The sequence below is a fragment of the Corythoichthys intestinalis genome, chromosome 5, assembly GCF_030265065.1.
Source record: "Corythoichthys intestinalis isolate RoL2023-P3 chromosome 5, ASM3026506v1, whole genome shotgun sequence".
Lineage (NCBI taxonomy): Eukaryota > Metazoa > Chordata > Actinopteri > Syngnathiformes > Syngnathidae > Corythoichthys > Corythoichthys intestinalis.
Genome location: NC_080399.1, coordinates 46,035,966 through 46,052,816, shown reverse-complemented (window position 1 = coordinate 46,052,816; position 16,851 = coordinate 46,035,966). Strand labels below are relative to the sequence as shown.

At 39.6% G+C, this 16,851-nt stretch overlaps 1 protein-coding gene across 5 annotated transcripts in view; it reads left to right on the top strand.

Moving 5' to 3' along the window:
- Nucleotides 1–16,851, top strand: part of LOC130915895 (serine/threonine-protein kinase BRSK2) — a 358,279-nt gene that overhangs the window by 267,462 nt on the left and 73,966 nt on the right. For all 5 annotated transcript variants that reach the window (XM_057836082.1, XM_057836083.1, XM_057836081.1 and 2 more), the window contains exons 6-8: nucleotides 4,863–4,896; nucleotides 11,688–11,756; nucleotides 12,844–12,990. In XM_057836082.1, coding sequence (XP_057692065.1) covers nucleotides 4,863–4,896; nucleotides 11,688–11,756; nucleotides 12,844–12,990 — 250 coding nt within the window. The remainder of the gene's footprint in view (nucleotides 1–4,862; nucleotides 4,897–11,687; nucleotides 11,757–12,843; nucleotides 12,991–16,851) is intronic.

Here is a 16,851-nt window from a genome sequence, read left to right as displayed (position 1 = left end):
AAAATAACAGCGGCCCCCGGGGGCCACTAACAACAGCTTGCTTCGCGAGTGCCCGCAATTCTAAACTTTATCCGCATGTAAATTTTTTTTTTAATCCGTCATTACCCGTCGACGGTATATTTTGCCCGTCGATGCATTTTCGTCATCGATGACGTCGACAACGTCGACTAGTCGGGACAGCTCTAATTACTTCACTGTCTGAGGTTAATTTTTGTTTCCTTTCCGAAATATTATTTAAATCTCCATCCGTTGAAACTAGCTTTGCAGCTGGGTTCCTTTTTCATTAAAACGATCAACAAATACTATAAACGTACAACTTTTCCCCCATCTATCCTGGCTGATGCCGGCTGGCATCCAATCGCTGTTGGTAAATGATTCATCGTGCCAAACCCCAACCAATCAACTGTTCCATTCACGCCCCCCAGCCACACCCCTCTGTGCTGCGTGGTTGCTATTAGTAATGTAAAATGAGTAACAAGCTCAGAAAACTGTAATATTACTAGTATTTTCAGAGGAGTAATGCCTTACATTATTAGTTACTTGGAAAAGTGGTTTTATTGCACCCAACACTGGTAAGCACCATTAGTCTGTGTGCCTACTTTACATGCAGACACTCCATGTGCTCCATACCTTTTTATTGATTGCCCATGCTCCCCTGGCTGCCTCGTCTCCAAGTGCAGACATGACAGGTTTTAATTAAACACATTTATTTGGCCTCCTGGTGCCATTCAGCAGCCTGGCACAAATGTACAGTATTCAATTTGCAACTGCTAATGGAGATGACTGTAGAAGATAGTGACATTAGTAAACACAGGTGAGCAGAAGCATTGACAAGTGCATACATATTTGCATGCATTCTGTCTTCACAGGCGAAACTGTGAGTTCAGTGCTTGCTGTGTGTTGTTTTCACTCAGTGGTAGATGAATGGAGATCGAGGCAGAAACGCTCACAAATTCATTTTGCAATCTTGATACTCTTGATATTCCTATTAGTCAACAAGGCTCATGGTGCTTTTCGACATTTTACATCACTTTAGTCAAAGGAATTTTACTCTTATTGCTTAAGACTAGGCGGCACGGTGGCTGAGTGGTTAGCACGTCTGCCTCACAGTTCTGAGATCAAGGGTTCAATCCCGGGCTTCGGCCTTCCTGTGTGGAGTTTGCATGTTCTCCCCGTGCCTGCATGGGTTTCGTCCGTTCCTCCCACATTCCAAGAACATGCATGGTAGGCTGACTGAACACTCTAAATTGTCCCTAGGTATAAGTGTGTGCGTGAATGGTTGTATGTCTCCTTGTGCCCTGCGATTGGCTGGCAAACAGTTCAGGGTGTCCCCTGCCTACTGCCCGTAGTTAGCTGGGATAGGCTCCAGCACCTCCGCGACCCTCGTGAGGAAAAGCGGCATGGAAAATGAATGAATGAATTGCTTTAGACTATATGTAATTTTGTTCATGAGCATCACAGTTTTTTTTTACTATGATATAACTTTCATTGGCATTTACTAAGAATGTGAACATGAAAATACTTTTAAGATGCTCTCCCTGGTCACGCATTGTAATGTCGGCAAAACCAGAAATTTTAAATTTGAATGATGTGTCTAATCCTTATATGTACTACAATATTTTTTGTATTGCAAATTGGATTTTTACAAATCAGTATATTGCATGCCTCATGTGCTGCAAGAACAAATAATAGATCAAATAGGAGTTTTAATCATGTCAAGTCCTGCAATGGCTTATACAGTGATCCCTCGTTTTTCGCGGTTAATGGGGACCCGAACCCACCGCGATAAGTGAAAAACCGTGAAGTAGCGACCCCCCACACACACACTTTTTTTTTTTAATCAAGCCTGTCCTGTTCAACTGCTTGGATACAGGAGAAATGTTTTTTTTTCAATATATAGTACATTCTGTATATATTTTTTGTGTATACAGTAGGGTTGTTCCAATCATGTTTTTTTGCTCCCGATTGGATCCCGATATTTCCCGATCCGATTGCTTTTTTTGCTCCCGATTCAATTCCAATCATTCCCGATAATTTTTCCCGATCATATACATTTTGGCAATGCATTAAGAAAAAAATGAATAAAACTCGGACGAATATATACATTCAACATACAGTACATATGTGCTGTATTTGTTTATTATGACAATAAATCCTCAAGATGGCATTTACATTATTAACATTCTTTCTGTGAGAGGGATCCACGGATAGAAAGACTTGTAATTCTTAAACGATAAATGTGACTTTGTAAATTGTAACTAAATATTGCCATCTAGTGTATTTGTTGAGCTTTCAGTAAATGATACTGCAGCCATTTAACTTCTGCCCAAATGCATGATGGGAAGTGCAACCATGACTGTGCGTAGGGCTACCAATTGATATATCTTCTCTGCGTTGGGAAATAACATAGGGTGTTAAGACAAAGATCAACTGCCACCTTGCTTCCCCACATTGCTTCCCATGAGATTTCTGATCATAGGGAGAGGGATTGTAAGACTTTAGCCACATAAAAAATGGCCCAAAGGCTGTCCAACTTCTCTCCACTCATTATACGCTGGCCTTTAGCGCTATCTATAGGTAAAACGACGTCTTTATAGATTGAACGCGACAATGCGTGAGTGGGTCGTGCAGCGCATGCGTTAATTACTTAACGTGATTAATTTTTAAAAATTAATTACCGCCCCTAACGCAATAAATTTGATCGTCCTACTGTAAGCCAAAACTTCTCTGGATGAGTGTAAGACATTTTGTCTGTAACGTTAAAAGCAATTAGAAAAGGATTTAAATAAAAATTATATATATATTATAAAAAGGCATGTCCGATATTTTTTTGCCGATTCCGATACTTTAAAAATGACGTGATCGGACCCGATCAATCGGGACATCTTTAGTATACAGTACACTATTTTCAAACGTAAATACAATATTAATATGCAATAGCATGCATAAGATGAATAAAATCCACTCACCACACTGACGATCTTTATAAATGAAGAAAAAACTGCAGAACATTGGAGATGAAGAAGTTAAAGATGATTCATTGAGAAGCTTGCAGGAGTTTTTTCCTCCACCTTCTTTTCCCGACAGTCCGATATCCACACTGTTAGTGCATTTTCCATTTTTACAATCCTCTTGTTGCGAGGAGTCACAACTCGCTGAGTGTCCATAGAAAAAAGCATTGAGGCATCTTACGGATTTTCGCTTCGTATTTTTTCATGTAGCTAACGGATGATTCGTTTAGTAATGGTGTGCAACGGACACATAGCTGTGGCCAACTTTAAGCATGTCCAATAATTGAATCGTGCACTGTCATCATTTTTCTTTTCTTCTTGGTTTCGCTCGAGCATTTATCAGCTGAAGGATGCTTTGGAACCATTTCCAACGACATCACAAGCTCAAGAAAGCGATCGAAAGTGGTCCCCTTCGATAGTAGCAAAGTTAAACGTCTCGGCCAATCAGCTTGCGATATTCCCGAGTGATGCTGGCCAGCAAATCAGAGCAGTGGATTTTGAGTTGGGCAGGCTTTCCTTGCCTTCTGCTAGGGAATGGGCAGCTTTTAACCATATTTTGTCAATTATTCATATTTTTTATGTATGTATGTATGTATATATATATATATATATATATATATATATATATATATATATATATATATATATATATATATATATATATATTTTTTAATAGTATTATTATTTATTTATTTTTTTTACTGAAAAAAATCCGCTGAGGGCGCGAAATTCGAAGCGCGAATTAGTGAAGGATCACTGTATATCTTCATCGAGCACTACATATAACTACTGCTGATCTCAGGCTTGTTTTACCCGCACTCATCTGCATAATTCACTAAGACACTTGCAATCAGGAAGGCTGAATATTGTATGGGCTCACGTGTAAACTTCCCCAATGACATGACACTGGTGGTGCTGTAATGGGCTGATATTTTGACAGCCAGAGGCAGTGCAAATATAAGGCCTGCTATACATGAGTAAACACAAACAGGCCAGCTAATGGAATTCATGTTTGTACACGTTACTCTCATTATTACCATGAAATGGGGCTGGAGTAGGTGAAAGCTGAGAAAATCTTAGCTTTTTTTTCTCTCTCTCTTTGTAAGATGTTAAGTAAAATTGAAAAGCTCATACTACTTATTCACTACTAAGGTGCATCTGGACAGTCTAATGATGTTGCGCAAGAGCTGTGGGGAAAAAAAACGGTCTTAACAGACATAATTGTTCACAATTCTGTTCAACACTACCACCTCGTCATATTTGAACACCAATGATTAAATATATCTATTATTTGTAAAAATATTTTCCAATATGTCACAACTTAGAGGATAAAGCCTGTTTGTAAACCAGCTATCACATTCACATACAGGTACAGGTGTCTAGTGAGTGTGCTCTACTCTATACATTGTAATGTGCATGATGAAATTTTAAGATCACGATTGACTCGGCATCTGCTTCACTCACTCATGGAGCAAACTCTTTAATGTACCTCAATATAGCTCAACACAATATTGAAGTGTCAATCTTGCAATTGGCTTCACTGTCAACACATTCAGAAACTGTAAAGATTAGTAGCTATGCTTGCTGTGCGCTGCAAGACGATGCCCTTGGTGGGAGAGCAGGAGGACTTCTTGAAGCACATACTGATCCATGTGAACTCAAGACATTTACTGCTTGTTCAAATTGTTCTCCTCCCATTCTTTTCATCATTTTAATGTATCCTGACTTTACAAGCCAAGTCACGACACTGCAAAGGCTCAGGTGTCAGGGGAAAAAATTCAATGTCTTTGTTGTCAACTGACTTTTTGTGAATTTACACATTCATTCTTCATGTTTCTGCTCTGTCAACAGCTCTCCACACTACGCGTGTCCAGAAGTCATCAGGGTGAGTCAACAAGTTTCTCACTGAGGATCTATTATCTTATTTTCTGCTTCTTATTAATTCACTTTGGATATTAAAAAAATCTATACACCCCTTTTTCAAATGTTCCGGGTGAGGGCTGCTCCCACTTTGGGTTTCCGTGGCTGTGGGGGTCCCATGGTGCTCAAGGGTGGGTTTCTAATCCCTACTCTTTGGGTCTAGTTGGACTGTGGGGGCCGCCCAAGTCCTGGAGCATTAATGGTTGCCCCATGTACTAGGCCTGTCCCTGCCTCTGTAGCCCGTGCAGCATTTCCATATACTGTACGACATGAATAACATGCATCCAAGACTGGATATACATGTTGGGACTAACAATGATTATTAGGAAGAAAACTCACTAATCACAGGTAATTAGTCTTTATATATGTTCATTGCTTCACATCAATAGGATTGCCTGTGCACCAACTCTGCCCTGTCCTACCCTATTCTTTCCTGTCCCCACTCTTCCTATCCCATATGTTAGCTGGAGTAGCCTTCATAGCTGCCTCCTCATTAAATGAAGTCTAAGTACTTTGTTACACTACTTATAGTCCAGTTGCAATCATTTTCAATCATGTTTCTGTATCTTTTTTCCCAGTATGTGTTCTTTGTCTATCCTCTTCTTAAACCATTTTCTGTCCATCTGCCCATCAGCATTAATGATTAATCAATGGACACCACAATAAAAACAACCACAGAGGGAGTATTTTAAACTCCCCCATGCCACAGCAAACCTATTCCAGCATTACAATTAATGTAGAGGTTACCAAATTTAAATGTACTGTACACACAGGGCGTACATATCACATCTGACTAGGGCTGTCAAACGATTAAAATTTTTAATCGAGTTAATTACAGCTTAAAAATTAATTAATCGTAATTAATCGCAGTTAATCGCAATTCAAACCATCTATAAAATATGCCATATTTTTCTCTGAATTATATATATATTCTGTAAAATAAATTGTTGGAATGGAAAGATAAGACACAAGATGGATATATACATTCAATATACGGTACATAAGGACTGTAGTGGGCATTTCACTCTACTGTCATTTAAATCTGTCTATGCTGTCCTCACTCCGAACCGTCTACTTTTTCCAAAGCTAGACAGCTAGTGAACGACGCCTTAATAATCAGACTTCTTCCTTTTTCATCTGATTTATTAATAAAATGGCCTCAAACCATTGTCCTCTTTAGACTGTTTACGTAAAACTACGAAAAAAAAGTAAACAAGCATTGCATTAGCAACAACGTTAGCTTAGCACGCTATACAGGTTGACTAAACATAAACAAAAAGCGTCTCATACAAAAAATATAACATTTCGCTTATTAACGTAATATGTATATTCTTTACAACAACCATACTTACGGACAAATCTTTTCCAAGGATCATATAAGCACAACAGAGACGTCGTGCAGCCCATATTGAACTGGCAAGAAAAAAATAAACCATGTCGCAAAGCGACCACAAGAGTTCACTGTTAGACAGCACAAAACGCCTTGCTGTAAAACTTACCAAAAGGCAGAATACTGTCTGAGAGGGACATGTGCGTTAATTGCGTCAAATATTTTAACGTGATTAATTTAAAAAATTAATTACCGCGCATTAATGCGTTAATTTTGACAGCCCTACATCTGACATGAAACATTGAAATGTGCTGGTAGGAAGTGCTTTACAGTGTCTTATAGATCAACATTCCCATTAGTAGAAAGTAAACATATAACTTTAAATCCTCGTTTATATAACTCTACATGAAATTGCCTTTAAAAAAAAACAATATCATGATATGCTACATAACAAGCGTTGCTTCTACAGGAACATAAAGTTTGTTTCTGCTAGGTACAGTGGGGCAAATAAGTATTTAGTCAACCACTAATTGTGCAAGTTCTCCCACTTGAAAATATTAGAGAGGCCTGTAATTGTCAACATGGGTAAACCTCAACCATGAGAGACAGAATGTGAAAAAAAAAAAGAAAATCACATTGTTTGATTTTTAAAGAATTTATTTGCTAATCATGGTGGAAAATAAGTATTTGGTCAGTACCAAAAGTTCATCTCAATACTTTGTTATGTACCCTTTGTTGGCAATAACGCAGGCCAAATGTTTTCTGTAACTCTTCACAAGTTTTTCCACACACTGTTGCTGGTATTTTGGCCCATTCCTCCATGCAGATCTCCTCTAGAGCAGTGATGTTTTGGGACTGTCGTTGGGCAACACGGACTTTCAACTCCCTCCACAGCTTTTCTATGGGGTTGAGATCTGGAAACTAGCTAGGCCACTCCAGGACCTTGAAATGTTTCTTACAAAGCCACTCATTTGTTGCCCTGGTTGTGTGTTTGGGATCATTGTCATGCTGAAAGACCCAGCCACGTCTCATCTTCAATGCCCTTGCTGATGGAAGGAGATTTTCACTCAAAATCTCTCGATACATGGCCCCATTCATACTTTGCTTTACACAGATCAGTTGTCCTAATCCCTTTGCAGAAAACAGCCCCAAAGCATGATGTTTCCACCCTCATGCTTCACAGTGGGTATGGTGTTTGGATGCAATTCAGTATTCTTTCTCCTCCAAACACGAGAACCTGTGTTTCTACCAAAACGTTCTATTTTGGTTTCATCTGACCATAACACATTCTCCCAGTCCTCTTCTGGATCATCCAAATGCTCTGTAGCGAACCGCAGACGGGCCTGGACGTGTGCTTTCTTCAGCAGGGGGACACGTCTGGCAGTGCAGGATTTGAGTCCCTGACGGCGCATTTTGTTACTGATAGTAGCCTTGTTACTGTGGTCCCAACTCTCTATAGGTCATTCACTAGGTCCCCCCATCTGGTTCTGGGATTTTTGCTCACCGTTCTTGTTATCATTTTGACGCCACGGGGTGAGATCTTCCATGGAGCCCCAGATCGGGGAGATTGTCAGTGGTCTTGTATGTCTTCCATTTTCTAATAATTGCTTCCACAGTTGATTTATTTACACCAAGCATTTTACCTATTGCAGATTCAGTCTTCCCAGCGTGGTGCAGGTCTACAATTTGGTCTCTGGTGTCCTTCAACAGCTCTTTGGTCTTGGCCATAGTGGAGTTTGGAGTGTGACTGACTGAGGTTGTGGACAGGTGGCTTTTATACCGATAATGAGTTAAAACAGGTGCCATTAATACAGGTAATGAGTGGACCCTCGTTAGACCTCGTAAGACCTCGTTAGAAGAAGTTAGACCTCTTTGACAGCCAGAAATCTTGCTTGTTTGTAGGTGACCAAATACTGTTTTGGGTTGCAAATTACAGTGGAAAATAAATTCTTTAAAAATCAAACAATGTGATTTTCTGTTTTTTTTTTTCCACATTCTGTCTCTCATGGTTGAGGTTTACCCATGTTGACAATTACAGGCCTCTCTAATCTTATCAAGTACGAGAACTTGCACAATTGGTGGTTGACTAAATACTTATTTGCCCCACTGTACCTCGTTTATTAGGAGAAAGCAGAGAACAGGAATGGGTTATGGGGCAACAAAAAAAAAGAGCGAGAGAGAGACAGAAAAAGCACAAACAACAACAAGAAATGCATTAAAGCCTACTCCAACTAGCTAACTATGAATATGTTGGAGCCATCGTTAGCTAGTTGAATTTCCGGTTGACACAAAAATGATTTAAACTGTTCCGCGCGGCATCCACACCTTTCTGCGCGACGTCCGCTGGGCCCAACTTTCCGCACTGCATACCCTCTGAAATGTTCAACCCATGCGGATGTTTACGCACAAGGATACTGCTGACTGCAGACATGAGTGTTCAAACACTTTGCTTTTACGGTGCTCACGTCAAAATAAAAGCATATTATTCTTTATGTGGCGTTGCTCAGTAGTAGTCTTTCCCCAACCCAGAGGTTGTGGGTTTGATTCTCCACCCTGATGAACTCGTCGAAGTAGCTTTGAGCAAGATACTGAACCCCACATTGCTCCTTATGCTGTGTCACCAGTAGATGGCTGGGATGTAGTGTGAAGCGCTTTGAGGACCTTAACCCTTTAACACCTAAGCCTATTTTGGCCAAATTTGCCTGCCTTTAATGTTGCCTTTATATTTCAAAGAACAAAATGTTCACAATGGCCAGGTTGGGTCCCTTTTTTCAGCACACCATAATCTTCATGTCCAAACTAATGTTTTCTTCACTGACCAATTATAATCAACATTTTGGACCCAAAAAGACAATCTTTTGTGAAAATTTGTAATGTTGATGTCCCATTGACAGCCAAACATGCTCGACCAACCATTTTGAAGCTTGATAATATTTATTCAACTTGTTAGGATAAACATTCAACAGAAAAAAATAAGACTGAATAGTTTTATTTTTGACAATTCAACACAAACAGCAGGTATGGTCATAGGCTTTTTAGACTTTTACACATACTATGGTCAAAATAGGTTATATACAATGCAAAAAAGTCAAAATATATATACTTGTCCTTCTCAAAAAATTTGCATATTGTCATAGTTATTTTCTGTAATGTACTGATAAACATTAGACTTTCATATATTTTAGATTCATTACACACAACTGAAATAGTTTAAGCAGCTTATTAGCACCTACATTTCCGAATTACATGCAAAATTTGCTTTCATCTGAAAAAAGTACTTTGCACCACTGAGCAACAGTCTAGTGCTGCTTCTCTGTAGCCCAGAGCAGGCGCTTCTGCCACTGTTTCAAGGTTCAAAAGTGGCTTGACCTAGGGAATGCGGCACCTGTAGCCCATTTCCAGCACACGCCTCTGCACGGTGGCTCTGGATGTTTCTACTCCAGACTTAGTCCACTGTTTCTGTTTCACTGTTTCCCCCTAAGGTCTGGAATCGACCCTTCTCCACAATCTTTCTCAGGGTTCTGGTTGTGCAGCGTTTCCTGCCACACTTTTTTCTTCCCACAGACTTCCCACTGAGGTGCCTTGATACAGCACTCTGGGAACAGCCTATTAGCTCAGAAATTTCTTTCTATGTCTTAGCCTCTTGGTTGAGGGTGTCAATGATGGCCTTCTGGACAGCAGTCAGGTCGGCAGTCTTGCCCATGATTTCAGTTTTGAGTAATGAACCAGAATGGGAGTTTTTAAAAGCCTCAGGAATCTTTCGCAGGTGTTTTGAGTTAATTCGTTGATTCAGAGGATTAGGTTAGTAGCTTCTTTAGAGTACCTTTTTATGATATGCAATTTTTTTCGAGATTTTTGGTTTTTCTTGACTTTTTTTGCCAAAATCATCCATTTTAAAACAATAAAAGGCTTGAACTACTTCAGTTGTGTGTAATGAATCTAAAATATATGTCTAATGTCTAATGTTTATCAGTACATTACAGAAAATAATGAACTTTATCACAAAATGCTATTTTTTTAGGACTAGTAAATATGTGTACATATATATACACACACACACACATATATATATATATATATATATATATATATATATATATATATATATATATATATATATATATATATATTTATGTATCATCTAACATAAAAGGGTTTGGAGGATATCTCTTTGTGAGGTTAGGAAGTGTAACCATCACCTTATCAAAAGTATATACAGGTACATGCAATCAAGCTTCTCGAACACACACATCTACATAAAAAGTAAAAGGATTGATAGTGAAGAAAAAAAAATCTAATATAACATTGAAAAAATGTATTTTAAAAAATATTGACAATAAACTAGTTCAGTTCTATTTTTTCAGGCATATGACTCAAGAAAGTTTGCCCTTGAACAGGACATGGAGCTACGTCTCACAAAACGCCACACAGCCCACTTGCCACTCTTCCGCCGTTTGAGCGCTGCTGTCACTCGCCGAGACGCCGGCTCATCCGAGTAAAACAACGGCAAACCCGGCTCATCCTCCTCCTTGAATTGATTAATAATGCATAAGCTTGCGCTAAATTTAGTTTTCGATTTATTCCGCATGTTTCAAAGTCGCTTGCTCAATCCAACCGGCCGTCGCTCGCTACGTCGTGTCCTTCTCCTTGGGCGGCGCCTCGCTTGGCAATTTATTTAAAATGTTAACATTACGTCCGTCCTTCTTGACCCCACAATGGCTTTTGGGATATGTAGTCTTTCATGGTGCTTTCGGTTTTGAAAAAGGACAAGAAATGATGGAAATATGGACATAAACACATGATCCATGCAGCATTTTATTGCTTATTTATGAGTGCAATAAAACTATAAAACTCAAATGACATTATCTCCCGTTTTACTTGGTCGATTGACTTGAAGTGAAAGCTGACGTAGACCTCAACTTCCGCACTTTCAAATGCGACCAAGCAGTGGCACGTGGGTGAAGTAACTACAGCGTGACGAGGCTTCAAAGGTGATATGGGTAAACGTTTCGGCTGCGACACGTTTGGCGTTAAAGGGTTAAAAGTGGAAAGACTATACAAGTGTAATTCCATTTAACTCCCAACGTGCCTGTCAGGAACAGAACAACCGCACTGGCTGGATTGGACCCTCTGGCCGGCGTTTCTGGCCCGTGGGCTGTGTGTTTGATACCACTGCTTTAGACAGCAAATTCACATGCTGTGCACATTGAGCTTAGCCATTCAAAATGTAGTAGAGTTTTAGGAGCTGCGGCTCATCCAGACGTATTGCTAAACTGGTAAAAATGCAGAGCTATAAATGTGAATAATCGATCTCATTTTATATTGTTGAGCTTCTTTTATCATACATCATATGCTCTTTTACTAGGCTCCCTCTTCAGGCCTCTGTCTCGTTTTACTAATGCTGCCATTAACTCTGTCATCCTCAGGGGGAGAAGTATGATGGAAGGAAAGCGGACGTATGGAGTTGTGGTGTTATTCTATTTGCCCTATTGGTGGTGAGTGTGTAAACTTGTTCTTCGCTAGCTGATGGATACAAAATGTTTGATAATATAGTAGTGTACCAACTATTTCATGAAGTTGAACAACAAGCTGGGTTGTGAGTCTTATAAGCAGCCGCACGGGTCAGAGAGTTAACGTCTCAATCCCAAGACACCCTCAAGCTAATTCTGCATCTACAGACACATTGCAGTATCCATAACGGTACCCCTCTACCCTCCCTGCTGCTTCATTATGTATGTGGTTTCTCAGACATGCAGCCCCACAGATTTGTTTCATCAACAGCTGTGCTTTAGTTCTTATTCACTTCTGCATGAATAATTAATACAGTCAAACTGGAAGAGGACAGCTAAAAATGAATATCACACTGACTGTGACTCTGGCTGAAGGCCTTACATCTTTGTTTTTCGGCTTTGTTCTCTATTTGTGTGCATTTCAATCACGTCACACACCTGCATTGTATTATGGTTACAGACCTGAGTATAATTGTAACGTAACATTTTTTTCCCATCACTCATTCTTACATTCATCATTTTTGGCTGCATATTGCAAGATTTGTCTGACTGTGTGTGATACTTGACCTCATTAGATTAAGATCAGAGTATTGCTTACACAAGCACGTCCCCTTTTTTTTTTTTTTTTGGTTACGTGTAATGTTCCTCATATTTTCACCCATCCCCAATCTCGTCACCCTGCGGAAGTTGCCATTCATCATGCAGCCACATACAGTCTGTGAGATGTCAGCTTACATTGATAAATGACTGATAAAGAAACAAGGAAAATGCCAAAGTGGAGTTGTTTTCCCAACTCCCTTATTTTCATCATACAGCAGGTTATTATTTATTTTTGCTTCAAAGCCAGGAGCTAAATTGATAATTTAAATTCAGAGTGAATGTGTTTATTTAAACGCAAAGCATAAACAATGAAAATCTTTGTCAGCGAACATTTTAGTGATTCAATTTGTTTTTTCTTCTTCTCTAATGTAATTTTTTTTTTTTCGATTCAGTGAGAATATATTATTATGCAGTATTCACTGGCTACATCTACACCTTTTCATTTTTTTCCTTGCTCCACATCTACTTACAGGGAGCGCTGCCATTTGATGATGACAACCTGAGGAATCTGCTCGAAAAAGTGAAGTTGGGAGTGTTTCACATGCCCCACTTTATCCCTCCGGACTGTCAGAACCTCCTGCGGGGAATGATAGAAGTGGATGCCTCCAAAAGACTTACGGTCAGTGAAGTGAAGAGGCTATGCTGCTTGAGCACCTTTGCTTTGGGTTGCTGTTTATCTGTCAGCCAAAGGCGTGTGTATAAAAAAGAAAAAAATGGTATTGCACATAACAAGAAAACCTCAGAAGTTTCTTTTTCTATATGATGAACTATTGGGCATTTTTTTCTGCCTAAATGCAATGTTACGAATTACAATACATGCATACAATCGTCACAACTGAATATTGCTTTTTAACTAAATCTAGTAGTCTGCGTGAGTTGCTTTTTTTCCTGGCCACATTTGAAGTGTTTGCAGCTACCCATCATTAGGTAGAGTTCACACTCATAATTACAGGCCAATTAACAAAAGTGAGGACAAAATACAAAACAAATCTAATAAGAATTTAAGCAGATTTATGATTAATAGTAAAAATGTCCAAATTGGGTTGTTATAAAAACAATTTTTTAAAAGTGATCCTCGATCTTTAAGACAAGTAATTCTTAAAAGATAAATATTAGTATGAGTTATAATAATTTGACATTAATACCGGGCCGAACTTCCAGCGTGTCACTCTTAGCGACCCCAACATGTCGTCGGTTCTGCCCTTCCAATTTGAACCAGATCGGAAAAGTAAAGAGCAGGACAGCACTGTCGGTCGTTCACAAGACGAGCAGCAAAGGCAAAATGAGAACAGGAAATACAGTACCTTATAAGAGAAGAATTGGGCAAAACTAGTGATGTACTCGTTGCAAGTGCGTCTCATTGACAACGGAGCACATTTGCACATTTATTCACAAAAAAATATTTTCACCTTGACCACTCGTCAGTCGGGAGCTCAGCGGTACGCACACACGCGTTCCCAGACGAACTCCAACATAAAAGTAAGGTCCATGTCAGAGTCACTGTCGTCACTGTAGCGTGCCTTAGTGCTTTAGTTATTTGGTATGATTTGGGAAAAACACCCACGAAGAATAGATTTGGGAAAAACACCCACGAAGAATAGTCAACAAAAAAGATAGCAATAGTAATCCAATTCTGCGTTTTTTTTCCACTCACTCGAAGATTCAGGAATTGGACCGATCTCATGGCAATGTTGCAACTGCGATCAGGCTGTCGAATCCACAAAATAGACTGATCCAAAAAGCCGCTGTGGGACCGACAAATCCAGAAATTAGACAGATCCGAAACCAATATTGCCGCCGCGGTGGGACCGTCGGATCCAGAAATTAGACGGATCCCTTGACTGAGGATCCAGGTAAAATGTCCGGGCGCCAATTGTAACGCGTGGTAGGTAGGATACCAAAAAGGGGAGACGCTTCCACTTATAAACATTTATTCACAAAAAAATAATACAGTGCCTTGCAAAAGTATTCGGCCCCCTTGAACCTTGCAACCTTTCGCCACATTTCAGGCTTCAAACATAAAGATATAAAATATTAATTTTTTGTCAATAATCAACAACAAGTGGGACACAATCGTGAATTGGAACAAAATTTATTGGATAATTTAAACTTTTTTAACAAATAAAAAACTGAAAAGTGGAGCGTGCAATATTATTCGGCCCCCTTGCGTTAATACTTTGTAGCGCCACCTTTTGCTCCAATTACAGCTGCAAGTCGCTTGGGGTATGTTTCTATCAGTTTTGCACATCGAGAGACTGACATTCTTGCCCATTCTTCCTTGCAAAACAGCTCGAGCTCAGTGAGGTTGGATGGAGAGTGTTTGTGAACAGCAGTCTTCAGCTCTTTCCACAGATTCTCGATTGGATTCAGGTCTGGACTTTGACTTGGCCATTCTAACACCTGGATACGTTTATTTTTGAACCATTCCATTGTAGATTTGGCTTTATGTTTTGGATCATTGTCCTGTTGGAAGATAAATCTCCGTCCCAGTCTCAGGTCTTGTGCAGATACCAACAGGTTTTCTTCCAGAATGTTCCTGTATTTGGCTGCATCCATCTTCCCGTCAATTTTAACCATCTTCCCTGTCCCTGCTGAAGAAAAGCAGGCCCAAACCATGATGCTGCCACCACCATGTTTGACAGTGGGGATGGTGTGTTCAGGGTGATGAGCTATGTTGCTTTTACGCCAAACATATTGTTTTGCATTGTGGCCAAAAAGTTCAATTTTGGTTTCATCTGACCAGAGGACCTTCTTCCACATGTTTGGTGTGTCTCCCAGGTGGCTTGTGGCAAACTTTAAACGAGACTTTTTATGGATATCTTTGAGAAATGGCTTTCTTCTTGCCACTCTTCCATAAAGGCCAGATTTGTGCAGTGTACGACTGATTGTTGTCCTATGGACAGACTCTCTCACCTCAGCTGTAGATCTCTGCAGTTCATCCAGAGTGATCATGGGCCTCTTGGCTGCATCTCTGATCAGTTTTCTCCTTGTTTGAGAAGAAAGTTTGGAAGGACGGCCGGGTCTTGGTAGATTTGCAGTGGTCTGATGCTCCTTCCATTTCAGTATGATGGCTTGCACAGTGCTCCTTGAGATGTTTAAAGCTTGGGAAATCTTTTTGTATCCAAATCCGGCTTTAAACTTCTCCACAACAGTATCTCGGACCTGCCTGGTGTGTTCCTTGGTTTTCATAATGCTCTCTGCACTTTAAACAGAACCCTGAGACTATCACAGAGCAGGTGCATTTATACGGAGACTTGATTACACACAGGTGGATTCTATTCATCATCATCAGTCATTTAGGACAACATTGGATCATTCAGAGATCCTCACTGAACTTCTGGAGTGAGTTTGCTGCACTGAAAGTAAAGGGGCCGAATAATATTGCACGCCCCACTTTTCTGTTTTTTATTTGTTAAAAAAGTTTAGATTATCCAATAAATATTGTTCCACTTCACGATTTTGTCCCACTTGTTGTTGATTCTTGACAAAAAAATTAAATTTCATATCTTTATGTTTGAAGCCTGAAATGTGGCGAAAGGTTGCAAGATTCAAGGGGGCCGAATACTTTTGCAAGGCACGGTAATTCCACCTTGACCACTCACATCACTTCACTTGTTACCATTTGACTGGAAATTGCATACAAAGCAGCACATCATGGCATTTTACTTCGCGTGTTTAGGCAGCAATACGCAATTGTTGTATATGCTACACATTTGGAAACATCCCATTTACGTTATCGCTGTGAGCCCGCAAAACATGTCGCCAACTATCGGTCAAAATGTGTACTAAATATTATAAAATATTGCCATTGATTTAACATTTTATGTGTTTCTAACAACATATTTTAGTACAAGAGAACAATAGTGGTTAATTAGAGCCTACATGTACTTAAGGTAGAGGATCACTTTAAGAAAAAAAAAAGATGCTATACGTACTTTCACCATTTAACCTACAAAACAAAGTCACACTTTCACTTGCGTCTGCGCATCCGTCAAATGCATTGGATTCTTGCTTTCTATTTCACGACAAAAATCACACAAAACTGGCATCCAGCTCTTATTTGAAAAGATGTGTTAATGTGGCAAAGACAATCCTGGGAAAAGAGATGAAATATGGTACATTATGCGGACCTAAGTGAGAACAACAAATCAGAGCTGTGCATAGGTGTTGATATATCTTTTGCCAAGTCTTTCTGTCAACTTGTCTTTTTGATTATTATTTCTTTCTAAACATATTTGCTCATCCCACATTCTGTTTGAGTTGTTGATAAAAGTAAAGCAGGAGAATTCAGGAGAGGACTGCTGTTTTTGTTTACACTCCCCGCACTACTGCGGCTCTCCTTACAGTGCTTAACCCTTTCCACAAAGCAAGTGATGACATTGGAAAGGTGTTTGGATGGTGAGAGGGGAAAAAGTCAGCAGGGGAGCATGAACCAAGGCAACTAGAAATACTCAAGAATTCTGATGTGCTTACTATTAAT